Raw genomic sequence first — 20,832 nt, 5'->3', positions numbered from 1 at the left:
TGCAGTAAAACAAAATGTCATCATTCTTACTGAAGATTATTTGCTGTAAATATCCCAAAATGTTAAAAAAACACAAACCTGTAACTCACTGAACTGAGGCTGAGCTCCAATGTTTTATCTGTAAATCTGAAGGAAGCCAGTAGGCAATGCAGAAACCTGTTCCCCAGATAACTGAAATTCAGTATTCCCACGAGGGGAAAGCAGCCAGGCAAAGCTGCTGTCTATCCCATGTCTTTCTGGAAAACACTGGACATATTTTTGCCCAGGAGATGGCAAAAATTGGGCAAATGTCACTTCATATCAGCAGTGTTAAGATCAGATTCTGACCTTTTTAAATATTGTTAACAGTCAGCAAGAGAGGAAGCCTTACAGCAAAAATTTCTCTCTGGAAAATATGCAATAACTTGCTTGGGGTATGTAAAAAGCCATTCTGGAAGGAGAAAAAGGGTTTCTTCCTTGCTGCAACAGCATCAGTGCCAAGAAGATGTAAAATGGGACCACGTGGAGTCACAACAATCCATCCCCCTTTGCATCCCCTGCTCGTGCAGGGCACCAGGCAGGGCAGAGGCAGCTCTGGTGTGAGGAGCACAAACAGAGGTGACCTTCCAAGGGGCCCCAGCCCAAATCTGTGACCTGCACTGAACTGTGAATGATGATGTCAAACGTTTGCTCGCAGAATTAAATTCCCTGGCGTTCGCCGCACGCTCAGCGTCACTTGAAGTGCCGAGAAAACAGCGCTCACTGTGCCATGACAAAGGCCATTGGTTGCCTCTTTACTGAGCCTGATACATATGGTGAAAACATATTGACTAATTACTTGCCATTTTCAAAAACTGAAACCACTCCAAAGCCAGGCCCAGGATAATAGAACAAGATAGAGAACAGGGAATAAGGACTGGGAGAGTGGGGAGGGGGAAGAGCCCAACTCTGTGACTGCTCATCCCTTATTCAACATCTGCTTTGAAATATGCAGAGGAACAACTTCTCCCTGCTCCAAACTGCTTAATGAAAACTGGGAAATTAATGCACCTGATTAGTACAGCTGTTCAAAACAGAGGCTGGCTGAAGTTCACAGACAGAATCAGACCCAGCCTGCTCCCACAGGAGCACACAAGGCTGAGATTCAGCTCTGTGGTCTCAGTTTCCCAGTTTTCCAGGGCTCTGGGAAGGATTCTTTCAGAATTCTTTCCAGGATTCTCTCTCCAGAGAGGCAGCAGAGCCCTGGGCCATGGTGATGAAGCACTTTGAAGGAGATGGATTGAAGGGGTCGGTGTGGAGAGCGAGTCACTGAGACACAATTCCCATTTTGGCTTTCCAAGCACCAGCAGTCCCTCCCAGCACAGCCCCTGACAGGATCCCCCAGCACAGCCTTCACAGGAGCCTTTTTAGTGCCACCTCACTGCCAGCACCTTGGAGCCCCGACAAACCAGTCCACTCAGCTGATGAGGAATCCTCCCTAAGTAGTGGGATGAATGTTTGACAAGTTAATTTCAAGGTAGCTCATGGTGTAGAAGCAACGGAGAGCTACACAACTGTAAAAAAAGAGAAATGTTGCTGGATAAATTCTGCCAGTAATGGATGTGTTACAGAAAATACACTTAAAATTCAAGCTCTTTGTATGAGAAGACAGGCTCTTTGGTTTCCAAGTAGGAATTGTGAGGGCTCGCTGGAGCTGGGGTTAACAGGAGTACAATTACTGCTATTAGAGTTTTATGATTATGAAACTTATGCTCCTGTATCCCCAATTTAGAAATAATAGGAAATGTTATATATGACTTTTATAAAATCAAGACAATTTACATAGGAGAAAAAAAAAATCAATAATTATTCCCTTTTATTTTTCCTTTAAATCATCCAGATAATAGAAATCAGAGACCTGAATGGGATGCCTGAAGTTAATGGCATTATTAGACAGAGAAAAAAGAAAGAGTGATCAAAAGTTTGACCCATTTACCAAAAAGTTCACAGTCTGTAGAATCTCGCTATTCTACCAGTTGTTTTTTTTTTTTAATTCCAGATAACTCTCAAACCATGTTTGGAGGTTAGATGTAGTCTTAAGCAGAGACTCAGAGCAATTCTCTATTATATTTCTATTATATGAGAGAGAGTTGCTATTTTAGAAAGACATAGATAATCTGATATCTTTCATAAAAGTTTCAGAAGTTTCATTTTCCAGCTTATAAACTAAAAATAAAATGCTTGAAATGATTGATTTTCCTTTAAGGCAACTGTAGAGCCTGAGTTGATAACACCACTGGTCAAGTCCTAGTAAAACTCCTGGAAGAATTCCCAGCATTTTGAACAGGAACAGATATTGTTCATATTGTTTTTCATTCCTGTTCTAAGGTAAAAACTTGGGTAGATCATCACAATTTTGCCCCTGTTACATAGATATGAAGGTTTAACAGACAGGCTGTTCTCCAGGGAGTGGGGAGAACTTTGTTCCACTGACTTTTTAACAGGAGTTTGCAAACCTTCAAATCCTGCAGGTGTGAAAGCTGCTTTCCCTGCTTTGCTGGAGCTCCACCTCAACTTTCCCCAGAAGCCTGGGGAAACAGCTCAATTCTGAATAAAAGCAATGAACACAAATCCTCTTTTTCTCCCCCATTTTGTTCAAGTCATTTCCCGGGCAGTGGAGCCTTCCCTGGGCAGCCGAGGAGTTGCTCCCTCTGTCCTGGGGGAAGCAGGAGCAGTCCATCAGTAGGTAATAACAACTTCTTTAATGCCTTTATTCTTTCCAAACAGGTTTTTTTAAACTTCCCGGCAGTTTCGCAGCAGTGTGCGCCCTGATGGAGCCCTGAGTGCCGTGCAGGACAGAAAAGAGAGCTGGGATAACACGTGGGAAGTTCCTTTGGACGCTCCGTTCCCTCCTGGAGCATCCACAATTTTCGTGGTGTTCAATCCTCAGTACAGCTTTCTCTGCCTTGTCTGCAAAACTGCTCAGTGCAGCCAGCCCAGGGAGTGCCTGCCATGCCTGAGAGTGGCACACAATGGGCTGGGAATGCCCGAGATGCTTCCTGCTCCTGCTTTTCCTATCGCTGAGCACAAGCCATCACTCGTGTCACAAGCAGGGGCTGGGAGGAAAGGCCAGTGCATTAAGACAGCACATAATTGTCATCTCTGAGTTTCTGACATTAATTGTTTTGCTTAAAGGAGCCAGTGGAATGTTTTGGTTTTTTTTGGTCCCCCCCACCTCAAGTGACAACACCCAGGAGATAGTCTGGGTAAAAAAATTATAAAAATAAATTTAAAAAAAAAGACTCAAAATTTTTTGCTAATTAAAAGTAATGTGTTTTCCCATTTTTTGGCAATTTGATAACACAAAACACTTACTTGGGGGCCACAGGGGGAAACAAACTGAGACGGATAAAAAATGTTTTGTGTTCATCCAAGCAAGACTATGTTAATGCACATTATCCCATTAATGCACATCAACATCGGGAATAAGCGCGCCAATGCAAGCAAGAAGCATACACTTATCATCATTTGATAACATGTTTAATGACAGATTGACGGTTGATTTGCAAATGTGAACTGGCATCAATGTTGCTAACTTCAGCTTCTGCCGCCTCCTCTGCTATGCCAGCATATTTATGTGCATAATTTGATTTCGCAGCCACACTGTTAGTACATTTTTAATATTAACTATGCAAGAACAGACAGCCGAACTTAAGTTGCACTGATGGTTTGAGTTCATTAGATTGAAAAAGATGGGCAATGCTGACAAAGATGGAGATGGCAGCACAACATCAAAGAGGCAACACTTAACAAACACACTCCATTTTGAACAAACCGAACTAACACATTTCATGTTGTCGGCTGCAGCAGAGCCCTTATGTACAACAGCAAGGAAAAAATATGCTCCTGCCCTGGGCATGCTGACAGCAGCTCTGTGAGCAGCTCAGCAGGCCCCTGGCCACAGGGCTGGGAGATATTTCACTCATCCTCTGCAGGTAAAGGGCTGATTCTGAGCTGATGGCCCAGTGACAGCAGCAGAACTCGGAGCTGGAGTCGCTCCTGATTTACACTGGGGTGAGGCAGAGCCCGTCCCCATCTCCTCCCAGCAGTGCCTTTCCACAGCTGAGATTCTTTATGATGAATAATAAAGGGATTTGGCTGAGAGCTCTTGCACGAGTAGAGCTGAAGTTGAGAGCCCCGGGGCCTCAGGCTGTGAGGGGTGGGATGTCCTTCCCATGCCATGGACACTCCTGGTGCTGCCTCTCCTTTGGTGATCCTGGGCAATTCAGTTCTGCTCTGGAGAGAACACGTAGCAGTGAGCTGGGAGGAGAATATTTCATCCTCTGCTCACATTAATGTCTGAGCATATACTGCATCTAGTATGAATTTGCTTGTTGTGCTGCAATATATAATAAATTCCAGGCAGTAGCTTTATGGTGCACGTTGCAATTTTCAATTTTATGCTACAAACTGACCATCCGCAGGATTCTGACCGTATAACCCGAGCCACTCTGTGCAGATGTAACATCAGCACCTCTGAAGCACAGGAAAACCATGATTTAGACACACAATTAGATGGACCAGGTCCTCAACAATTCTCAGCTGCCTGAATTACTGCTGAACAGCCTAATAAACATATAGCACATAGGCCCCTGCTCTGCAGAGCTTTTAAGAATGTTCTTAAGTTTGTCCCTAATCAGCAAAGCAACTCTTACAATTGCTGTTACTCAGAGATTACTCCTGGACCAGAATCCTGTGGTGCTTGGACACCCATGGAGTACTGGACAAGGCCAGGGTCATTAGGAAGCTGTGATTGAATAATCAGCATAAAGTGTTGATTATTGAATTTAATCCTGGAGACACTTGCCAGGGTGGGACACTGAGCAAGGGAGCAGGAAAGGATCTTCATCAATCTTGCCCAGGCAGCAGCAGAAGGATTCCTGGTACTCCTGTCCTGCTGGCAGCTCCTGAGCAAATGCCTCCTGCCAGGGTGCTGCCCTGCTCTGGCTGGAAAAACTGCTTCTTTTCTTCTTTTATTGTCTGCTGTTAAAGAAACCTGAGGCTTTCGTTTCAGTAAAACCCCTTGTAGAGGTCTGTGCTCTTTCTGCACAGAGACCTGCACTGCAGGGAGAACTAATCCTGATTCCTGGGCATTGGGCTCAAGAAGCTGCTAAGCAGCTGCAGTGGCTGGCACTGCACAAACCCCCAAAACCAGGAATATCTGAGCAATACCCTGGACACCCCTGGCACATGTGTAGTTGGCTGGTTTTGAATCTGTTGGTGCATTGGGGTCTGACTCCCACAGCAGACTGTGAAGGTGCTGCACTGAGTGCAAGAGGATCTCTCAAAAAGGAACCAAATCATTTCCACCAACACAGGGCACCGGGCAGATCCTGCTCATCCTAGTGAGGACACAAGAGATCTTGGAAGCTTTCTGAAGAGTGAAAGAGCTAGAAAAAAATAAAGGAAAAAAAGGGCCAGCAGAGATATGTGTAAGAATGAGGCCATGCTCAGTTTATTTTGTTGTCTTTTAAGATAACACCAGATTATCAGTGGGCGGCTCAGAGAGGCACAGGAGCAGCAGGGTGAGCCCTGAGAGCTGAGCAGCAGAGGAGGAGCTGGCCAGCCCCTCCCCAGCTCGAGAGCTGTCCTGTTAACAGCCTGGTGCTGCCTCCTCCTCACCTGGGCTGCAGCCACAACTGGGATACAGCAATGGGAATAAACCTCATCCCAGGGACAGCAGCTGGGGAATAAACCTCATCCCAGGGACTGGGTCGCTGCTCGCTCAGCAGGGTGACACAGCCACAGGGACAAGGACAAGAGCTGTGTGCAGCTGTGGGGAGGCTGCCCAGCCCAGCCCTGTCCCACATCACCCTGATGTGCTGCTGGCACTGCAGGGAGGGCTCTGCAAGAGCTCCCAGCTCTGCATTTCCCCTCAGCACTGCCCCGGCGGCTGCTGTGCCTGAGCACTGCCTGTGGGAGCTGCACAGGACACAGTGAGAGGGTGACACAGTGCAGGGACCATTCCTTTTCTCAAGTCACAATTATCTCTGCTACCACATTTGTGTCCTTGCTCTGGTCTCCATTTAAGTAAGTTACAATTCTCCCACTCTTGTTACTGAGTAGATGCAGATGCCACTTTGTTCCGTGTGATTTATAGCCAGTAGCTAATGTTCAGTTATAATTCCCCATTTTAGACATGAAAAATAGCCTGTAATGCTCAACACAAGGGCCTCTCAACAATGATATATAATTTAAAAATTAACACGAGGACAGAGGAGCCACGGGATTTTGAACTAGGGACTCTCTCATTCAAAGGTTAAATCTCTACAAGGTGAGCTAAAGGAATTAGTTGAGTTATTAAGTAAATGCCTCTGTTCTATTTTCCCAGCACATTAGCTGTTGCAGCCTTTTCCAGTTCAGTTGTGTTCCGCCCCAGCATGCTCAAAGTGCAAATGCTCGTGGCACTGTGTTCACACATTTGCTTTTTTTCAATGTCAAACAAACTGGAGCTGTTCAGAGCCAAAGGTCAAAGTGGAGGGTCCTTAAGGAAATCTCCTGGGAAATGATGTGATTGCTCTCATGTCTTTACTGTGTATAAAATCAGGCTTCATACGTGGCTCGTCCTTTCCAAGCATCTTAAAGCTGTAAATGAGTCATGACTCATTCTTGCAACACCTAAGTTATGTAAGTGGTCCTGCTAATTTACTGGAATATTTTGAATAACTAATCATTTCCAGGATCAAACTCTGAGGCCTTGGAAACCTCTGAGCTCTGAAGAGCTTCTTTAGAAACAAAGATGTTCAATCCCAACCTCACACGATGAGGCAAAAGCAGAAGAGGGGACAGAACCTGCATCACCCGACTGGCTCTGCCAAACTCCAGCCATCAACCCCTCTTTGGGCAAATTCAGCAACTCAGAAACCCAGGGAGTGTGGACAGGGAAAGAGCTTGGCTCTGGAGAGGTTTGGGAGGTGGCATTCCTCTCCTGCCTGCTTTCTGTTCCCACTGAGGTGCAGCTCATCTCCCCCGTGTCTCCTGCTGCACTTTGCTTAATGGTCTCGCTCCAGCATCAAATATTGTATTTATGGATTACAAATTTATTGACATTTGACATTTGCATCAGCTTTCACCTGATCAACAGGAGCTCTGACTGCCAAAGGGAGTTATTATGGAAGATTTCAACAGCCATGGGAATGCCAAAAATGTCATTAAATCATATCAGAAAAACAATGTGTTCATAGCATTCATACATTTAGTCTTGCCAGTAAATCTTCTGCTTGATGCTTGGACCACCTACTGATGATACTCAAAGAAAAGGAGAAACAGGGAGAATCGAAGAGATGAATTAAATTAAAACCAAATGACATGATGCCTGGCACAGTGGGATCTTTAATTTTCTACTCTATGAATCCAGAATAAGCAAAAAAAAGCAAAACAAAGCACAGTGGCTTGACTTTCTCTGAGTGAATTCCCTCCATACAGGCAGGGCTTAACTAAATAATCCTGAGTAATGTGTGCACCCCACATTATTGCATGAGATTTGTATGTGGGAGGTGCAGGATTCAGAAAACATATGGCACATGGAAAACAAATGACAGGGTGTGCTTTTACACTCGTGCTGGCTATACTTATCACTCTTGTTGATATTTTTTTCCAGACATGAAATATGAATGTAGGAACTTTCACCTTAATCTCATCAGAAAAATATCCAGAGTTATTTTTTTTGTGCATTTGTGATTTACAGGAGGCCACCACATAATTCCTGGGAGTGCAGACAATGTTATAAAAAACACGGATCAAATAAACACAATTACCTGCCTCATCGTTTTTTCCTTGGACGACAAACCTGGGTCTTGCACCATGAGAAGAGCAAGGCCAGCAGATTAGGGCTCCATGGAATTAGGGAGGGAATGAGTGGCTGGCCTGGGAGCCCACCCACAGCCTGTCTGTGCCCGACCAGGGTAGGGTGAGCTCCAATGGAGGCTGATCCTGAGCTGAGCAGGCATGGAGGAAGATTTGAGTTTGCCCTTTGAGTTGTCTGGTGGAAGAGCAGCCTGTTCACCTCACACAAACACAGACAGAAATAGGCCATGGTGATACTCCAGAGGGAGGGAATCTTCTGTGCTGTGCCTGGGGATGTGGATGGAGAGTGGGGAAAAGGAAATGGCAGTGTCTTTAATGGAAGGGGAGTGGGCAGCCATGAGGACACAGTTCCAGTGGAGATAGGGGCCAGCAGCGTGTCTTGGCCCCCCAAAAGGGTTGGTGTGGTGTGGCCACTGCTGTGCTTGGAGCACTGGCAGCAGAGTGCAATGAAGAGTGGCAAAGGCACTCAGGGAATGGGGCAGAGATGTTCTCACAAGCCTTGGCTGGAAGCAGGACAGAGGTGGAGCTGCATGGAGATATTGGTGGACATATTATTCACCTGAAGGTTATTGCAATGCAGAAACCATTTTTTTTTTTTTTTGGATGGGCAGCCACAGCAGGGCATCACTGAATGGGCTGGGACAGACACCCCCAGGTCACCTCATGGTACAAACTTGGGGGAGTCAGAAATGGGGAGTGTTGTTGAGTTTTCATTGAATGACTGAAACCAGCAGTTTCCCATTGGAGTTGGAACAGTTCTCCCAGAGGAGAGGACAGACCCACCCTGTCTGCAGGGAGTGCAGGGAGCATCCATTGGCTCTGAGCCCTGGGATCCTCTGCAGTTCAGGCTCCCCAAAGGAGGAATCCCTTCTCCTTCCTCCCACCTCCTCTGCTGTGGAACAGCACAGAGCAAATGCTCCTGGCTGGCCCGAGGAAGGGCTGGTGAAGGGAGGCAGAACCTGCACAGAGCACTCTGAGCTTGGTCTGACACAGCTGCTGCAGGAGGAGGAGTGCAGGGGAACAGCCACATCAAAGCCACTCCAGCCACCTCTCCTTTCCTTTCAAAAATGTCACTGCAGCACCCTCCTCTTTCTGAAACAATGTTTATCATTGTTCTTCGATTGTCTGGGACAATAAATGGTTAGAAATGAGCATATATCACCAGGAAATCTCTGCCTGCCCCTTCCCCCAAGCAGTGTCATAAAAACGTACAAATTCACATTAATAATGAAGTGCATTTCCCCGAGAAGCCACTGTGTATCTCAGGGAGAGCAGGCAAGGTGGCAGTTGCTGCAGAGTTTCCTATTAAAGAGCAGAGCAAATACTCATAAATCTGATGAGGGGCCAAAGCACATGTTAGGGCTGTCTCCCTCTTAATGGAACCTTTTCTGAAATGAAAAAAATATATATCTTGATACATTCAGGGTATTCATTAGACATGACAACCTCCTCCACTCCCCATGGCCCCCTCCCCCTCCTGCTTGGGCTGACCCCCGGCAGAAGAGCCGAGTGCTGCCAGGGAGGGATTTTGGAGGGGAGGAGGAGCTGTTTGCTTTTAATAAAGGGATTGTGTAAATTCACTGCGATGGACAAGCTCCCTCGTGGCCCCGTGTGTCCCTCCTTCCTCACTGCAGCCACTCCCGGTGTGTGCCCCTCCTGGGTGATCTGCCATTCCCACTGTCTGTCTGTCTGTCTGTCTGTCTGTCCATCCATGGAATGGGAGCACACAGAGCCATTCCCCACAACCTGTCTGTCTGTCCATCCAAAGAATGGGAGCTCACAGAGCCATTCCCCACAGCCTGTCGGTCTGTCTGTCCATCCAAAGAATGGGAGCACACAGAGCCATTCCCACAACCTGTCTGTCTGTCCATCTAGGGAATGGGAGCTCACAGAGCCATTCCCACTGTCTGTCTGTCTGTCTGTCTGTCCACCCATGGAATGGGAGCACACAGAGCCATTCCCACAGCCTGTGTGTCTGTCCATCCAAAGAATGGGAGCACACAGAGCCATTCCCCACAACCTGCCAGTCTGTCTGTCCATCCAGGGAACGGGAGCACACAGAGCCATTCCCCACAGCCTGTCTGTCTGTCTGTCCATCCAGGGAACGGGAGCACACAGAGCCATTTCCCACAGCCTATCTGTCTGTCTGTCCATCCAGGGAACGGGAGCACACAGAGCCATTTCCCACAGCCTGTCTGTCTGTCTGTCCATCCAGGGAACGGGAGCACACAGAGCCATTTCCCACAGCCTGTCTGTCTGTCTGTCCATCCAGGGAACGGGAGCACACAGAGCCATTTCCCACAGCCTGTCTGTCTGTCCATCCAGGGAACGGGAGCACACAGAGCCATTTCCCACAGCCTATCTGTCTGTCTGTCCATCCAGGGAACGGGAGCACACAGGATCCCTCTGGCAGGAGACCTCTCCTGCCCCTCACACCTTGGAGGGCTCGGCCCCAGGATTCTCCAGGCAGGGGAGGCAGCAGGGTGAGGATCAGCCCTTGGGCTCTCTCAGGGCTGGGATTTGCTGCCTGGTGTTGTGTTTGGTGTTATCCCAGCTGGACGCCCTGTGGAGGGTGAGATGCTCTTGGAGAAGAACCACAGTCCCATGGAAGCCAGGGCTCTGTGCTCGGTGTGTCCCACCCTGTCCCCCCTCTGGCAGGCAGCTGCAAATGCTGCTTGCATTTCTGTGGAAGCCAGTGAAAGGCCTGATCCCTCCTCTCCACAGACCCTGCCTGGGTGCACAAACACACCCAGCTCCAAACTGAGGTGGGAAGAGACAGCAGAATGAGGCCTGAAGACTACAGCTTAATAATCATGAATTATCTGTTCATTATCCCAATAAATAGTGAAAAATCTCTTCCTCCTTTCCTCCTCCCATAAAGCTGTATCTATAATTTTCCTCATTTTCCATCTGTGCTCCATCATATTTGCACTGAGTGATCATCCTGCTAAATTACATTATTTTTATTGAAAGGTACTTTGGAAGGCTGGATACTGTTCATGTCTTTTCCTTTTGTTATTGATCTTTGTGATCCCATTGCCGAGGTGTAAAATATATAAATAAGGCTCAGGTACCCTTCCTTTGAAATCTCACCTGGTAGAAATGTTCTGCTATAGATTATGAAGGCTGTAGCATTTAATAATATCAGGCACAGCAAGGAGAAGGCAAGATTTTGATGTCCTTATGAATAGTGAATGCTGGAGGAGGCTGGCACTGTTCAAGGTCAGTTAAAATCTGCTCCAAAGTTGCTGTTTCTTTGTGAGCAGAGGAGTTCCTGCCTGGGAACTGCCACATGCAATGTGTTTGTACAGAGCCCAGGAACAATGTGGGTTGACCCAGCAGGCTGGAAGCTCAAATGCAATGGTAAATAATACTGATCTTAATAGCAACCTGTAAAACCTGTAAAAACTTCCTAAAAAGCCAGGAAATCTGCACAGATCCACCGGTGCTGCCATGGCCTGATGGATCATCTGGCCTGGCTCTGCTCTCAGGGAGGTCAAGAACACACCAATATTGGGTTTACAAGGATGATGGCTAGATTGAAAAAATGCTATCCAAGAAAAAATGTTCAATTAAAAAAATAAATCTGGATCTACCACTTCAGGTAAACAGTAATAAATTTCAAAGGATTAAGAGAACTGAGGCTTCAGCAGGACAGGATTATTTTAAGGGAGGGCTGATGGTTTGGAGGGAGTTCCTTGCTTCAGCAGGATTTTGCTTCAGGAAAAAGGCCAAGCTGTTTCTTTTCCTAGCTCTGTCTCCTCTCATTCGATTTTACCCAGTTTATCCTAAAAAAAATCTATTTTAAAATGGAACTTCCCCACAGACTTTTTTTTCCATTGAGAACCATCATTTTCCAAAAAGACATTGTCAGGAGAATGCCATTTGAATGGAATTATCAAGACTTCCACGGGATGAATCCTCTTTTTTTGGCTGATGACACGGGGAGCAGAACCCTTGGTAAATTCTGCTCACAAAATTGTGGTGACACCACTGCAGGCAGGCACATCCCAGCATGTCTGATTCTCCTGGAAGGATCTCTCAGCTTCTAATATTTGTTGCTAAGAAGAAATGAAAGTTGAAGAGCAAGCTAAATTCCCTAAAATAGAATTTTGTACCACTGATTCACACAATTGTCCTTGACCATGTAACAGCCATAGTGGCTAAGAGTGGAACATGATCAGAGCAGCTCCTCCTGCTTGAGAGGGATGAGAAAATAAAATCCAGAGAAGAAAAAAATCTTCTATTTTGGTATACTTAACACATACAGTTATCTACATGTCCTATATATCATTTAACAAATTGCTTTGCAATTCTTACAGGGCGTGGTATAATGACTGATTTAAAATCACTGCATTGCTTAAACTGCATTGTTCTTCATCAAGTTGAGTCATTTTTATGTGAAGTGTCAAGCTCTCTAACAAATAACTGCTGCCAGACAAATCAAGTTCCTCATCTTAAAGCTACGGCTAAATAGTTTATAGCTTTAATCTGCTCACTGAGGTGTGCAGTCTATGACAGTAATTATAAATGCAAGGAGAAATTATAGCTGAATGCTTTAACTGCATTAGGAGCCATTTGATGAACAATCATGATTGCCTGCTCATTTTCAACAATAGAGGGCAAGTTAGTGTCAGTGCATTAGAGGATTTTCAGTTCTGCTCTGCTCTTTCTTCCATTTACCACAGAATGTCAGTTGTCTCCTATAAAGTAGAAAAAAAAGCGCCGCAGAAGCTTTAAACTTGATGGTTAAAAAAGACAAAGGAGGAAACAGAGAGAAAAACTGTTTATCATTATGACTTTTTTTTTTTGTTTTGCACAGCCTTACTTTCAAATTAGTTCATCTCAGGTAGCTGCCTGTTCACTTATCAGGGTCTTTTGAAACAGAAATCTCCCCAGTAAGGTTGGGTAATTTGACTTTATGGAGATTTATTTCTATCAAAATTTGCAGCCAAGGCCACAGAGAGCCTCAGTTAGCGACCAGTTCCAAGCCAATCCCACCTGGCTCTAAAGTGAGAAATACAATTCTGCCTTGCCTTTTTCCTCAGAACAACATAAAAATTCTAATTCAGTTGAAGAAATGAACAAATGTTCTTCAAGGTACAAGTCAACATACAAATTACTTCTAATTAAAGCCATGTTTCCTAATGTTCATGGGTTTTCTATGAAGAATAGCAATAAAAACAAATTTGAAGTGGGTTAAATGAAAGAGAATAGAGATGTCTGATTGTTGTATATTACACATAATCTTACTTTATATTACTAAACCCATATCACTTAGACGAATTCAGGAAAACACCAAAGGTGACTATAAAAGAGATATATATATCTTTTTACATTTAAGAAGAATTCATAGCAAATTTCTTATAAACAGCCTCACAGAGGTCTTAAAAATAAATCTATACCCATAACACATTTTTCTACAGTACTAACCTAGATTATTCATTTATATTTTTAATGATAGCTAACATTTGACAATATAACCTCTACTAGTAAATGCCATTGAAATATAAAGTACTTTATGTATCTCTATACTTCAAGTATTCTTTCCACTGTTTTTTTTCCATTTATTTCAATCTATAGTCTCTATTTTTATGCCTATTTCACTGCAATATTGCCTGCAAGAAGGAAACATAAATGCATGTGTGTGTTTTAAGAGTCTCAGCTTTATATTTCTCCTTTCTAAATACTCTGCTCTCCTCTGTTATTATTCAAATGTATACTGGATCTTAAAAATAACATGGTAAGAGTAAGTAAACTCTGAAAATCCCTGTTATTTGATTTAGTATCCTTGCAGATTTCTGAAGAATTCATATGAATAAACTCAGGCCTCCCCACTCCCAACCTCGTCAGAACTTCAGGGAGGCTTTCGGCTCCAAAACTGTAATAAAATCTTTACAATGCCATCCCAAATACCCCATCATTTCAGACAATTTGTGCTATCATGCATACCAACTGAAATTATAGCTCCAGATAACAGTGCCATCACTCTGTCATTGCAATTTAAATATATTTTTTCAAAGGTAAGATACAACCTGCATCTTGATATAAATTAGAAATGGATGAGTATTACGAGGACAGCAATTTCTCGGCATCCAGAGGCAGGAAGGACAGTCCCTTATTTATGTAGTTACACATCACCTGAATAATATGTCTCCGTGCAGGTTATTATAATGCAGAAACCACTCTTTTTTTTCCCCTTGAAGATTTTTTTTCTCCCCTTTTGTATTTGTTCCTCCAATCCTCAGCAACACTAACGTGTTTACAAAGGTGGGTGTTTGGTTTGCCTCTGAGTAATAACACAGTGCTTTCAAGACCAAATCTGAAACATTTGTCACACATTAAGCCATGAATGTGCCAAAATAACTGTTGTATTAATATATCTGGCAGATAGCTTTTGTTTGATAGTCCCCAAATTATTGGTTTGCTCTGATATCTCTTGTGTGAAAACTATGAATGGCAGAGTCTTAATAATCATTTGGTGGGGAAGGAAACAAAGTATGGGATGTTTATCCCTACCCAGTCTCTGGGGGTGTTGATTTGGAGTGGCCAGGAAAACAAGCAACACTCTAATGTTGGGTTAAAGTGCCCAAATAGATACTTTAGGGTATTATCCCTATTTAGAAAACAAACCCCTCAGGAGTGAGATGGAATTTTGCTGGCTAAAATATGCAGGAAGCATAAATCTCCTCCAATGCAGACAGCAAGTACAAGATGTATGCAAAACTTAAATCTTACTGCACTTGAACACTGACATTATACTCCATGGCAATAGCTTACAGTACCAGCCCAAAGTAACCCCTTGATCAGTGGTTTAAATTATTCAAAAGTAGCATTTTTAATGGAGCTTAAGTGACACAGAGCCCTCACGCTGGCTTTGGCAGCAGAAAGTGTTTCCTAAAAACATGAATATTTGCAGCAAACAAATGGGAAATCTTCCCCCAAATGGGGACTGAACCCCATCCTCTCAATCAGCCAGAGGATGGCCACAAAGCCAAGGTGGCATCAGTGACAACTCACAGCACATCTTTAATTTTCACCATCTGACAAATTCATTTTCTGAATGTTATTCAGTAATGAACACCTTGGAGAAAACCTGGATCTGCACATGGTTGTTCTGTGAACACAAGCAGAGCCTGAGTCTGCTGGAGGAATTGCTGGGAACAACTAAACAGAACCCTCCTGGAAAAAAAAACTGGTTAGAACAAAAAACTTCTATTTGGACTTTTAGTTGATGTTCTGCATATTTATTTCAATCAAGAATATTCAGGTTTGTGAATCAAGTAAAATTAAAAATGCAAAAATGGTGTGGCATCTGAATATTACATTACATGTTATAAACATTGGTTGTGGCAACTGGTGTATCTTGCAGCAAAAAAATAGCAACACTAACGCAGCAGTATCCTACTAACAGGTCTTGGAAATATTAAGCTTGTAAAAAATCTCAATTAAGCAGTAGCTCCCCCAGGTTATACGAGAACTTGCACTGAAGTCAGTGATGTTTATGGATTGACTTCCACCAACACGAAGCAAAATATAATCAAACATCTTAAAGATTAAAAAAGGAATGATGGAGAGAGAGGTTAAAATGATGTGACAAAAAAGGCCACTCACAGTAGCAAGTGTTTAAGTAAGTGTAAAATATTAAAATATTTTACAAAACTGAACATCCAAATATCAACAGAAGAATAACTGAACTTCTCCATAGGAACTTTTCAGAGCTATTTGTAGATTCTCAAGGCTGTGTTTGAGATTATGAGAAACTTGGAATAATTGAGATTTTGCTAATTTGACTTTTGAATTTTCTTCTTTTTCCCCATCCAAATCAGATTTATTGGTCTGCTAGCACTGAGTGAGGTAATAACCTTTTGGGTTTCAGTGCTCTTTATCTGCTTTTTTCCATTCTCACTGCAAAGAGCAGCACTTAGTTCTTGCATTCCACACCAAAGTGCAGTGGACGTGAAATGATTTATTCTTAGGAACAAAAGAGAAATGGGCAAACAGCTATTTTGCAAATAACGAGCAGCAACATTTCTCTCTAGGGCAGTGTGGGTTTGCATTGACCAAGCTCTCTTCCTGAAAACGTTATAAAATGGATGTGTGCATGCGGGGGAGGAGCGGCGCAGCATACACGATGCATTTTATACTCTTTTCCTACTTTTACCAAAGCACAGAGCCTGACGGAGCCTCCTGGAAATGCTGAAATGAAAACTCACTATAGAGCATGCATACCTTAAGAGTTATTCTTCATCCACTTCTGCTACAAATTGTGAATGGTGTTCTGGTGACTTGCTGTGTGTTTTGCTTAGATGAAGTTTCACTGCATGTTTGCTCGCAAATGTCCGACAGCACAACTTACATTTGAACTTAGAGTCTGTGTCCTCTTCTCCAGCTATTGTTTCAGGAGACCTTTGAACTGAAACTCTGGAGATTTCTTGCTCTACCTTGGTTTGCTGCTCCACAGCCAGCCTGTTCATGTCTTTCATTTGGAAACCTAGGTGGGATTCTAAGTGGCTAATGTAAGTAGAGGGGGTTCGGAACTGAGATGCACAGTCGCTGCAATAAAAGACTGGATGTCCTTTGTCCATGTTTTTCAAAAACTTTGTTCCTCCGGTTTTCCTAAGTTGATACTTGACATTTGCCAACCAGTGGCTGATGGTGGTCATCGACAGTCCAGTGAATTTGGAAATCTGCATGCGCTCTTGTGGGCCTAGATCTGATAATAAATATTTACCTTCAGATGTCTGGAAGAGGCTGGAAGCAAACTGAGCTTGCAAAATGAGCAGATGCTGAGGGTTCCAGTTTGACTGCCTGCCCTTCCTTTTATGCAGAGTGGAGACTTCCGTGGAGACGTCCTCGAAGCGTCGGACATCTATTTCCAACTTCATGGACGGGATCCTTGAGGATGCAGCAGGTTTTGGTGTGGTAGCTTTGGGAAGAACTTTGACCATGTCGGCGATGTCAGACAGAGCGTGCTTCTGAGGTGGAGAAGTACAAGATTGTGCTTGAGCTGACTCAGCTTTCTTGCCTTTGGATTTGGTCAGGTCAATAGGCTGATCATTGTTTTCAAACAAATAGTGCCTGGATACGCTTGCAGGCTTTGGTGGGGTTGGAGCGGGAGATAAAACTGGCTTCTCCATCATGTTTAGATTGGGTTTGTGGAACATGGAAATTGTGCTAGAGCTGGGGCTGCAGCTGGATTGAGGCTGTAAGGGCTCAGTGGCTTTGCCCAGGTGATTGTTCAGGACGGACTGCAGTGCGCTCAGGGGGTTCACACAGGGCAGCTCTGAGGAATGGTTGGCAGTGGCACAACCATTACTGAGAGAAGCTGCCGGTGGCTCCTTGAGGACTGGCTTTTCTTTTCCACTGTCCTCTTTAATTTTGTCTTCTTCTTTCAAGGGACTTGGTTCTGTCTTTTTTGGCTCTGCAGAGGCTTCAGCTTTGAGGGGAGGTTCCCTCTCACTCTGGCTGAGCGAGGCTGGCTCAGCCTGGACACTCTCCTTAGCATAGTCCTTATGCACCTCCTCCTTGTCCTCAGCCTCCTTCTTCACTTGAGTGCACTGGCTCACGTTTGCTGAGATAGGGACCAGAGGCATCACCTTCCACTTGGGTGCTATGGGCCTCAATTTATTGGTCATGGTTGGCCTGATTTGGAGCACCTGGGATCCCACAGGCAGGGACGGCTTGGCTGCCTCAGAGAGCTGGTAAGCTGCGTGGATGCTGGGATATGCACTCCAGCTGGGAGCTCCGTTCTGAGCTTTATTGATGGCTGTCGTGACAGTGTTCTCCAAGGACTTTAAAATGTCCCCACCACCCTTTGAACCATCTTCTAAATCTTCTTCTCGGAGGTACTGATATTTCATTGTGGGATCCAGGGGTTTCTGAAGAGTGTCTTCGTACTCCTCAGTTTTCATTGCTTTCTCATCTTTGTTCGCATCATCAGCTTTATCTTTTTTACTTTCTTTTTTAAGTTCAGAGGCAGGGCCGATGCATTCTGCAGATGATTTACTGGTTGATTTTGGAACGGGGCTGTCACTGGCTGGTGCTTCAGACAGCGATTGCATTTTTTCCACAGCCAAAGGATCCAGAACAAGTTGCTTTCCTTTCTTTGAAGCTGAGCTCGTGACCTTCAAGAAATGGCCAGTGACCATCATGTGGGTTGTGAGCTGCTGCAAGGTATCATGGGAGCTTCCACATTCCATACACTTCAAAATCTGGGATTTGCAGGCCTCGAACTGCCAGGTGTAGCTGGCCCCGTTCTGGTACCCGTAGCGGTTGTTGGAGGAGAGCTGCAGGTTCGCGTTCTTCTGGGGAGAGAAGGTGTCTGAGAAAGACCCTGTCGTGGAGTCGGGGGAGCAAGGCCTGTTCACATCAAACACACGTTTCTTGGCTGGAGTGACCATTTTTGAAGAAATGGTTGGTACCGGCTCCTTCAAAGGCACTTTTTGGTAATGTTTTGTTTTTATCATATGAACACTCAGATCTTGAAGGGAATCAAAAGAGTCACCACAGAACATACACTTCAGAACTTTTTGTGCATCTTCCTTGTCCATGTCCTGGAAGGCCCTTTTCCGGGGCTTGGAGTAGCTGGTAGGTCTGTGCTTGTCCTTTTTGTGGTTGTCATCCTGGTAGTGGCCTGTCTCGTTCATGTGGACCGTGAGCTCTACCAGGGTGTCGTAGGCAGCGCTGCACTGCCGGCAGCGGAACCGGCTGGCGCCCGTGAACACAGTCCCGCACATTTTGCTGCTCTGCCTGTAGAGCTGCACTGAGCTGAACAGGTTGGGCTTGGAGACAGGCCTGGAAGGTAAATTCTGCTGCAAGCTTTTGGACAGTGCGTCTTGGTGCCAATCAAAATCAGCTTTGTTCCCTCCGTTCCTGTTGTCGCAACTCTTCTTTTCAGAGTTGGACAACTTGAAACCCAGCCCCAAGCCTGTCCAGTAAGAGTCCGACAGGATGTTGGCATAGACTGCTGTCATTTTATCCATGCAATCGTGTGCTTCACTCTGGGCTTTGGGGTGGGCACTGCTTTTGGGGTCCTGGGGCTCCCTGGAGCAGATGCTTTTGATATCTGCCACATGGTCACTACTGTCACTCAGCAGTGACTCGTTCTCCGCATCCTGGTTGGATATGTGACTGACAGGGGAATTCTGGAAACTGAAGTTTCCTTTCTGCTCAGGACCCACTTCGTGCTCCTCATCCGTGCCAGTGTCATTGCTGCTCTGCAGCTGAGCAGTGGAGTTGTTGTCATCGTCATCTTCTTCCTCCTCCTTTATATCTTCCTCTTCCTTTAAATCTTCCTCTTGGACGTAACCTGAAATGTAATGTCAATATATGAAATAACCTGTTAAAGGAGAATGTTTCAGTTCCACTTTTCTGCTTTCACTATGTATTTTCTTTACTGGATTTTGTTTTAATCTATAACTATATTTTCTGTTAGTTCTGGAAGTGAAAAAAGTCAAATGATGTCTCCTTTTTGGGAAGATTGCTGCATTTTGTTGGCAGATGAACATAATTCTTTATAACTGCTAGAGATCCCGAGTTAATAATTTTCCTGTCATGGGAGTATAATTCTAACTGTCCTGTAATGGGACAGTTGGAAAATTCATATGTAAGAATTTAAAGTTTATACTAAAAGCTTCAATTCTATGAAATTGTTTTTAGCCTCAGTGAGAGAAGGGGTTGAATTTGCAAGGAAGAGAAGAAAAATAAGTGCCATAATCTTCCTGGTTCAGAGCATCATCTAGGTACAGTAACCTTTTGCCACTTGATCACCTAAAAATACACTTTAGGATGTACACAAATAATTTGTATGTCAAAATACAACATCTGAAAGTGTTAATAGGCATAAGTGAAACCCTTCTTTTATAAAAGTAATGTACTGTGTACCATAAAAGCAAATTGTGCTTCAGTTAAGTTTTCCTTTGGAAGGTACATACAGTCATTTATTCCTCACAAGATCCTTTGTCCTTCTCTAGGAAAAGCAGAAGTACCAGACAGCTGCACATCCCCCACAATATGGATAAAATTTGCTGCTTAATTAGGCATTGACATGTTTACTATAACCTTTACAGAAGAGTAACTTGTGCTGAGGAATTCTCTTTTTTTTTTTTTTGGTGTCTGTGTAAGATACTGACACAATCTCACGTAAGTGGGAGAAATAACCAGTTCCAGAATCTCCAGAGGCTCTACAGGGAAGGCAGAGAGGGATTCTCCATCAGGAGCTGTAGTGACACACAAGCAGGAATGGCTTCAAACTGACAGAGAGGATGTTTGGCTGGGATATATGGAAGAAATTCTGCCCTGTGAGGGTGGGCACACACTGGCACAGGTGCCCAGAGCAGCTGTGGCTGCCCTGGATCCCTGGAAGCGCCCAAGGCCAGGCTGGATGGGGCTTGGAGCAGCCTGGGAGAGCAGAAAGTGTCACCCATGGCAGGGGTAGCGCTGGATTCTGTGACTCTGTGCAGAAAGCGCCATCAAAATTTCACAAAACCATCAGTCACATCTGTTTTAATGGTTTAGGGGTTTGGGCAGCTTTAAAAACACATTTCAGTGTCCTCCCTGTAAAAGCATTTCTGTTTATGTAAATGATTTAAATTGCTGTGGGCATTTTAAGGACAGTGGAGACCAGTTCTGCAAGACAACCTCGGCTACAAGAGATGCTCGTGTTCTTCCAACAGGGCTTTTTAGTAAGATTTCATTGGACATGAAGGGATGGAGCTGGTTAACAGAAATAACATTAATTTAAGTGGACTTTGCATTATTTATTTTAGAAGTAAAGAGTGTCTTATATCTGTACACCCACATGCTTTAAATGCAGAGTCTGTAATAAGAAGCATAAATTTTGCACGTCACACTGATGTCCATGTAATAAATTGTTGAGTGACCTGTTCTCTTCCCACCAGTTCTCCCCCAGGCTTATTCTGACATTCCAAACCTCTGAGATTCTCATGTGTAACTGTGTTACAGGGAAGAAATAATATGAGAGAAATCCAAACTCGGTAACTGGAT

The 20,832-nt window shown here is 44.4% G+C and overlaps 1 protein-coding gene across 2 annotated transcripts in view; it reads right to left on the bottom strand.

Annotated features, from left to right (window-relative positions):
• The window catches only part of TSHZ2 (teashirt zinc finger homeobox 2), a 202,120-nt gene that overhangs the window by 55,115 nt on the left and 126,173 nt on the right, over positions 1–20,832 (bottom strand). The window contains exon 2 of one of the 2 annotated variants that reach the window (XM_059481089.1): positions 16,057–19,135. In XM_059481089.1, coding sequence (XP_059337072.1) covers positions 16,065–19,135 — 3,071 coding nt within the window. In that variant the 3' untranslated portion in view covers positions 16,057–16,064. Of the gene's footprint in view, positions 1–15,115; positions 19,136–20,832 lie in introns of those variants that run through there. The other variant, XM_059481088.1, reaches the window with a different exon arrangement.

Source organism: Ammospiza nelsoni, chromosome 12, assembly GCF_027579445.1.
Source record: "Ammospiza nelsoni isolate bAmmNel1 chromosome 12, bAmmNel1.pri, whole genome shotgun sequence".
Taxonomy (NCBI): Eukaryota; Metazoa; Chordata; class Aves; order Passeriformes; family Passerellidae; genus Ammospiza; species Ammospiza nelsoni.
Note: the sequence above shows the minus strand (reverse complement) of the source record. Positions and strands in the feature narration are given on the sequence as shown.